Source organism: Phoenix dactylifera, unplaced genomic scaffold, assembly GCF_009389715.1.
Source record: "Phoenix dactylifera cultivar Barhee BC4 unplaced genomic scaffold, palm_55x_up_171113_PBpolish2nd_filt_p 000412F, whole genome shotgun sequence".
Lineage (NCBI taxonomy): Eukaryota > Viridiplantae > Streptophyta > Magnoliopsida > Arecales > Arecaceae > Phoenix > Phoenix dactylifera.
This window is the reverse complement of record NW_024067852.1, coordinates 177,201-185,284: the sequence shown is the minus strand read 5'-3', so window position 1 is coordinate 185,284 and position 8,084 is coordinate 177,201. Positions and strand designations below refer to the sequence as shown.

Here is an 8,084-nt window from a genome sequence, read left to right as displayed (position 1 = left end):
AATTCCAAATTCCTATCCTATCCCGTCGGAATTATAGTAGATTACTCAAAAAAATTAGCCGAAAGGTAAGTTTTTAGTTTCTTAGTTCTATATAAATACCCAAGATTTTTTCGGCGAATAACCGATATGGGACTAAATATTCACCCGCATAGGTTGTTACATAATTTTTTCGTTTATGCCCTAACATCCTCGTTAGGCTAAGAGTTCAAATCCATTCAAATTTAATCACAAGTATCACGATCGACTTGTGGTCAGCCTTCATGAACTCGTACTATAGTGTCTCATAGTTCATATAGGCTATGGACCGAGTGTGCACTAATACCATTTGTCACATCCAAGGACCTCACCCAAAAAAGCTGGTCGGAAGGTAATTTTTGAGTTTTTTGATTCTTTATAAGTATCCAAAATCTTCTCGATGAATAATCGATGTGGGATTAAAAGACACCTGCACGGATTCTCACATATTAATAGATATTCTAAATGCTTTATTTTCAAATTAAGAGCAATGAAATTTTCGACCTGCTCCAAATCAACTTTAAAAAATACCATCGTATCGACCGCATATTGTAAAGAGACTAATTTTTCATCAGCCATAGTATTTTCAGGCCCATTAACTGCAGAATTCCTTAGAGCCGACAAGAACATTCTGGCTAGTGGATCAAACACAAATGCAAATAAGAGGGGAGGGAGAAGATCTTCTTGTTTAAGACGCCTTTAATAAGAAAGAATTTTTTGCATGGATACCCTTCTAAATATCGAATTTTGCATGAATACCCTTCCAAAATTAATATTTGCATTTATACCCTCGTAAAATACTTGTTTTGCTATTTTATCCTTTTTTATTTTTATTTTTGTATATATACCCATACCATCTAACGCCGTTAAAAAATTAACGGTTTCAAATTAAAATGACTAAAATACCCTTAATGGGTAGGCGTGCAAATAGAAATTTTATATGGGTATACAAGCAAATAGTAACTTTACAAGAATATTCATATAATTTTCTATATTTAGAAGGGTATATACGTGAAAAAAATCCTAGTAGATGGAAAGAATTTAGATACATTAATTAATGTGATAGCCTTTATAATTCTGTATTTATTAGAAAATGCATTTGGTTCTATAACCACAGGCCTGTTTCTTTATCATGAATATAACAAAAATATGCAATAGGATTTACGAATTGGCTATATTTGATGGACTCTTCATTGTGAATGCTGTGAGTAGGTCTAGATCTCAGCTATTCTGTCAGCTGATTGTGTTGAGCTTCTTCTCTAAATTCTAATTTTATATTGGATAGTGTGTTACTCCTATAAATTAGCATATAGTATTCAATTCCAAATACTGTCCTATGTGTCTTTTAGAATAGAATGTGAAACATTCCATAATCAAGGTATATTAGAGTCAAGAAACAGATGGTGTGAATTATTATTATTATTATTATTATTTTGGTTTAACAGATGCTGCATTGAGCTTGAGTCATCGTGGTTTACTTATTTTCAAGGTAGATATCTAGCTTACAGCCACTTAGGCACATCTTTTAAATTTTTCGTTGTGCCCTTTTTAATTAAATGTAGAGTTGCATCCTGACAATGAAAGATAAGAGAGATTTTGAAGATTTGAAGGATGGATTCATGACTAATTTTTGGGGAGGATAGATTTAGGAGTAAGAAGAATTTTTGTTTATCGTTTCTTGGATTACAGAACAGGGAGGAAGGGGGAGGAGATCGCGAGTGAGCTACATCACGTTCTTGGGCCGATCTCGCTCCCCATGGCCCGCGGGATCGCGATCTCGGCATCGCGATCCCGATATGCGGGGTGCAGGTGGGCCGGGGGGGGGGGGGCGGTGGTGCGGGGTCTGGGCGGGGGGAAGCCAGGCGCAGGGGGGGGGGGGGGTTGGGGCGGGGGGAGCCAGACGCTGGGGCCGGGGGGGCGTGGCAGTGCAGGGTCGGGGCCGGGTGGGGGGGGGGGGGGCGCGGAAGTGCGGGGTCGGGGCGGGGGGGGGGGGGGGTGGGGTGGTCTAAGGATGATAATGTAATTTCAAATTTTAATTTTATTTTTAATTAATATAAATATTTTTTTTTAATGCCGTTAGAGCAACCATTATATTAGGGGTATTTATACAATAACAAAGTTTGATGAAGGTATACGTGCAAATATCAATTTTAAAAGGGTATTTACGTAAAATCTAATATTTAGAAAGGTATCCATGTAAAAAATCCAATAAAAAATTCATCGTTCTAGCTTGCCATTTGAAAGAACTTCAGCGCAACATGATATTAGAAAGCATCCAGCTAATCTACGTTCCCGAGAAGCACCTATTCTACCTAAGATCAATCAAGAAGTGGACGGTTACTGATCACATCATTTACTTCACGGAAGCAATCCAAAATTGACCTTCCTTTCATAAATGAAAGCTAATTTTCAAAGATCAAATCATGTAGGACACCCTTCAATCTGTTAGCCAAAACCTTAGCCGTAGTTTTACGAATTCCATTCAACAAACTCATTGACCAGAATTCTCTGACAAAAAGCATCCTCTTTTGTGGAAATAGAAGAAGCGAAGTCGATACACCTCGAATCAATTTTACGACAATTCAGCTCCTCAAAATGGTTTTAGAATGTCCTCCTTAATCACAGATCACTACAATTGATAAAATAGTAATGAAAACCATAGCTCTTTTCTCTCGTAATTCTCAAGCAGCGAAAGTTGGTCAAATTTCTCTTTCGGATCACTAATGGTTTGCACTCGTCATTTGCCATGGAGAATGCCTCATTTCAGCCCAACACTACAAGAAAATAAATATTCAGCGACTAAGATTCTAATCGCCAAATAACCATATTTGGTCGCCGAAACCTTTTCACGACTAGCATACCCTTCGTCGTCGAACCCTAGTCACTGAAAGGTTTTAGCGACCAATATTGTGTGGTCACCTAAAGGACACTAACAACGACCAACGTTTGGTTGCTGAAGAAACTTATCAGCGACCAAATCTGTTGTTGCTAATTTCAACGCCGACCAAAGAGTTGGTCGTGGAAGGTTTGTCTTCCGCTACCAAAAAAAAGGTCACTGAATGTCTATCTTCCCGCACCAATAGTTTGGTCGCAGAATGTATTGGAATGCATTGGCAACAAACATTTTTTGGTGGCAGAAAGTATTAACCCGTATTTAATTAACAATTCAAATTATAAGCTTAATATTTATTTTTGGGCTCATTCCAAATCCTGTACAACCAACATAGCATATCCAATATCCATATTGCACAATACATTTGCTCACCAAATAGAAGTATACACAATGTTGGAGAATCCATAATCATTCATTATAAATATTATCATCTATAAGTCTAAAGTCAAGCATACTTATTAACCATACATCAAAATGTTTCATCCATACCATATGTTAAGGTGATAATCATCACCAAACACATCAAAATGTAAATTAAAAATTTCAAAATATCTGATCTTGCTATTCATCCAAACAACCATCATGTAGACAAAAATATTCTTATACCAAAAACTGGATTTGCTTGTAGACAACTCCACCATGATCATCTGAACAAAAGCTATCCATGTACCAGAAACTAGATTTCACATGCTCATAACTCCACCATGTATCTGAGAAAGCAAAAAAGAATACACAATCAATAACCACATGTGAAAAATAATAAACTAAAATTCAAGTATAAGTTCACAATGACATTTCACTTAATTTGGTCCAAATCTCTAAATAACCTACGTAATATAAATGAGAATACATACCAACGAGTATTTGTACCACTAGTTGAATACATGGCCCCATCATGATGGATAGATGACTTGTGCATTTGAGTCTTTCTCTTTAAGAACTCTGTTACCAAACTTGTAAGATGTGCAATTTGCTTCTGTTCTTCCTCTCGCTCTTTTTTTTCCTCCTCACGCTCTCTCCTCTCCTGCTCCAATTGCCTCCGCAGCTCCTCACGCTCCATTTTCATCTCCAACTTGGTTTTGATTTTCCACGATCAAATATGCATTTAGTTGGTGTAGGATTGTGAGGACCCGTGCGGGCGTGTGTTTAGTCCCACATCGGTTATTCGCTGGGTAGATCTTGAGTATTTATACAGGATTAAGGAACCCAAACAATACCTTCCGGCTAGCCATTTTGGGTGAGATCCTGGATTGTTACAAATGGTATCAGAGCGGACCCAGCCCATAACTTATGTGGACTAGGGGACACTGCAGCACGGATCCATTGGAGTTGACCATGGACCGATCGTGGTATTTGTGATTAGATTTGAATGGATTTGAACCCTTAGCCTGACGAGGACGTCAGGGCTTGAACGGGGGGAGTATGTGAGGACCCGTGCGGGCGTGTGTTTAGTCCCACATCGATTATTTGCTGGGTAGATCTTGGGTACTTATACAGGATCAAGGAACCCAAATAATAACTTCCGGCTAGCCATTTTGGGTGAGATCCTGGGTTGTTACAAGGATAATCATTCAGTAACTAACAAGGATGCGTGCAAATTTATTTCTAAGCGGATTTTCGATCCTGCCCGTAGGATGTCCAAGAATTTTATATATTTTTAAGCGGATTTCCGTTCCCACGTCCTCATGCCGCGTATCCTGTCGATCCGTATATTTATTTGACAAGGAGTCAAGCACCGAGCTCGAGCTTTTAAAATTATATTATAATAATAAAAATAAAAAAGAATTTAAGTATGAAGAAAAGTTGTGGGATCGAGATTCAGTCGAAGAGACGAGGATATGCTTAAGTGAATTAAGGTGTTAAATGGCACCGTTTGAAAATAAGCAGTTTTTTTTTTTTTTGAACTTAGAAATTAGCATCTTACAGGGGCTAGTACAACATCGTTTGGTTTTACGGGAATCTTCCACTACTAAAAGTTTGGTCACTAAAAAACTCAAACTTTCTGTCCAATTTTTTCATTGGAAAAAGGCGCCATTCACTAACTAATAATTCATGCTAGTACACATCATAAAGTGGTCCATAGTGTCCTCTGTCATATCAAAATAGATCAATAATACTTTAGGATAATGATGATCATGAACCTTAACTGTGTCCAGTAGTGAATTTATTCATACTTTATTGCTTAAGGAACAATTTAGTTAACCTATTAGAAAAAAGTTGATGATAGAATTAGGTTTTGAATTTTTGTGGAAAAAATGAAAGTTTCTTTCACATAAATTCAGTTTTCAGGTTTTATTGAATGTCAAGTTTTATAAACAAATCTATGAATAGGACTCAAGCAGTAGTGAATGCTTCTGAACATGAGGAAGCTCCTGAACATACTTGGTAAGTAGTCACCTTACTTAAGGTTGTGAAGAAAGTAAAGAAAAAAAAAATCCAATTTTTAGCAATTTAAAGTGTCTAAACTAGATGATTTTTAAATCCTGAACATGATTTTTATTGATTGTCTGTGACTTCTCAATGCAAGGAAGCAGCTGAGTTTTACAGCTATTCCATGATAGATTTAGACAGCCAAACAACCACTAGATGATTCCATATTCCTTTCTTATTCATGCCACGAGAGGGTAGTTAGGAGGCTTTGTCATTGCCATCAAAATGGCATCTATAGCTTTCAAGGCGTGATGGATATAATGCAACCATAATAAAAATAAAAAGGAATTTAAGTATGAAGAAAAGTTGTGGGATTGAGATTCAGTCGAAGAGACGAGGTATGCCTAAGTGAATTAAGGTATTAAACGGCACCGTTTGAAAATAAGCAGTTTTTTTTTTAAAAAAAAACTTAGAAATTAGCATCTTATAGGGGCTAGTACAATATCGTTTGGTTTTACGGGAACCTTCCACTACCAAAAATTTGGTCACTAAAAAACTCAAACTTTCTGTCCAATTTTTTCATCGGAAAAATGTACCATTCGTAAAAGTTTTCCTGGACTAATTTTTACCTCCAGCCCGCGCGAAATATTGGACTCGTGCCAACTTGGTATTGTTTTCCACGACCAAATATGCATTTAGTCGGTGTAGCACAATTATTCAGTAACTGACAAGAATGTTGGTCGCCGATGGCCTTATTTGCAGTGGCCAAACTTTAGTCGCCAAACGTTTTACCTCCACCTCGCCAACTTGGTTTTGATTTTTCGCGACCAAATATGCATTTAGTCGGTGTAGGACAATCATTCAGTAACTAATAAGGATGTTGGTCGCAAATAGCCTTATTTGCAGCAACCACTATTTATTTAGTCACCGAAAGTGGTTGCTAAAAGCATACTTTCTTATAGTGCAGGGTATAGACCAAACCACTATAATTTTTTTTTTTTTTTTTTTTTTGACAAACCAACATGCTTCCAAAGGAGCAGCCCATCGACATTCCGACATGCTCCACCGACCACACCCTCGGTTTTATCTTCACGGGTGGCGAGAAAGCACCCCTAGTCTCGTTAGTGCTTATCACAGCAAGCACCAACCAAACTTGCTCCCTGGCAACTTCTCCACAGCTGAGAGGGAGGAAGGAAACCTCTGCACCGTTTCCATGGCACTCCTTGGAGAACCGGAAGAGACCCAACGCCATGGGGTGGCCGTGGTGGTGGTGCCCTTCCCATCCCAAGGCCACCTCAACCAGCTCCTCCACCTCTCCCTCCACCTCTCCTCCCATGGCCTCTCCGTCCACTACGCCACCTCTCCCTCCCACATCCTCCAAGCCAAGTCTAGACTCCAAGGTTGGCACCCAAACTCCCTTCAATCCATCCACTTCCATGACCTCCCCCTCCCTCCTGTCTCCACTCCACCCCCCAAACCCGGCGCCCTCTCCTCCCACCTCCAGCCCCTGCGCGAAGCCCTCCTCGCCAACCTCCGAGCGCCCCTCGCCTCGCTTCTCCGCTCCCTCTCCGCCGCTTCCCCCCGCCTCGTCGTCATCTACGACTCCCTCGTCTCCTTGGCCGCTCAAGAAGCCATGGCATTCCCCAACGCCGAGGTCTACTGCTTTCGAACAACCCCGGCTTCCTTCCTTCTCCCCTTTATTTCGGCCTCCTCTCAAGGCAAGCCGGACGCAATCCTCGCCTCCTTCGAAGGCTGCTTCCCGCCAGCTTTGGTGGATTTTATCATCACGAATCATCGTCTACGCGAATCCGTCGCGGAAGCCGGAATTCTCATAAACACATGCAGGCCGGTGGAGGGTGAATTCATTGACCGCTTAGCTCGAGAACCTTCTTTCCAAGGTAAGACGCTTTTCGCAATTGGCCCCTTAAATCCTACTATTCTGAGCAGAGAAGATCTTGGCCGGCGACAGCACGGCTGCTTGGAATGGCTCGACAAGCAGCCCCCGGCGTCCGTCGTGTACGTCTCCTTCGGAACCTTGTCGACGGTACCCGACGAGCAGATCGAAGAGCTCGCGGTCGGGCTGCAGCGCAGCAGGCAGCGCTTCATCTGGGTTTGCAGAGAAGCCGACCGGGGGTTTGTTCACGGCGAGTCTCAGCTGCAGAGGAAGCTGCCGGCCGAGTACGAAAGGATGGTAGAGGGAGTGGGAATGGTGGTGAGAGGTTGGGCGCCGCAGCTCGAGATCTTGGCCCACCCGGCGACGGGGGCGTTCATGAGCCATTGCGGGTGGAATTCGTGCATGGAGAGCATCAGCATGGGCGTGCCGATCTTGGCGTGGCCGATGCAGTCGGACCAGCCCAGCAACGCTGTGCTGGTGACTCAACACTTGAAGGTTGGGATCATGGCGAGGGAGTGGGCTCGCCGTAAGGAGATCGTGTCGTCGGCGGGTATAGAGGAGTCGATCAAGAAGGTGATGGTGTATGATGGAGGGAAGGAGCTTAGGAAGCGAGCGAAGGCTTTGGCTGAAGCGGTTCGAGAAGCCATGGCTAAAGGAGGATCGTCTCGAGCTGAACTGGACTCATTCATTGCCCGTGTCTCCAGATGATTTAGCTGCGATTTGGTGGTCTTGGTTAGCTTGCACTCATGGGAAGTTTGAATATTCTCGGTTTGTTTCCCTTGCAGGTGTTCCTCTTTTTATTCATATATATAAAACGATCAATTAGTATGATATATGCGGGGGGATAATAAAATTATAAATATATAAAAATATTTTTTATAAAAAATGATATATAAATTTTATATAGAATGA

General features: G+C 41.3%; 1 protein-coding gene and 1 long non-coding RNA gene across 2 annotated transcripts; one reads left to right on the top strand and one right to left on the bottom strand.

Moving 5' to 3' along the window:
• Nucleotides 1-3,292: 3,292 nt before the first annotated feature.
• On the bottom strand, nt 3,293-3,972 carry LOC120105977. The gene is made up of 2 exons (XR_005508225.1): nt 3,763-3,972; nt 3,293-3,618 (listed from the first exon to the last, which is right to left on the bottom strand). It is a non-coding gene; the product is annotated as an uncharacterized LOC120105977 (long non-coding RNA).
• Nucleotides 3,973-6,491: 2,519 nt separating this feature from the next.
• Nucleotides 6,492-7,880, top strand: LOC103719376 (putative cis-zeatin O-glucosyltransferase). Its single transcript, XM_008808588.4, has one exon. The coding sequence runs from the start codon at nt 6,492-6,494 to the stop codon at nt 7,878-7,880; it is 1,389 nt and encodes a 462-aa protein (XP_008806810.3).
• Nucleotides 7,881-8,084: the final 204 nt, after the last annotated feature.

Excerpts from the sequence above, each read along its gene's own strand:
- LOC103719376 (XM_008808588.4), top strand. The coding sequence starts at position 6,492 with ATGGCACTCCTTGGAGAACCGGAAGAGACCCAACGCCATGGGGTGGCC.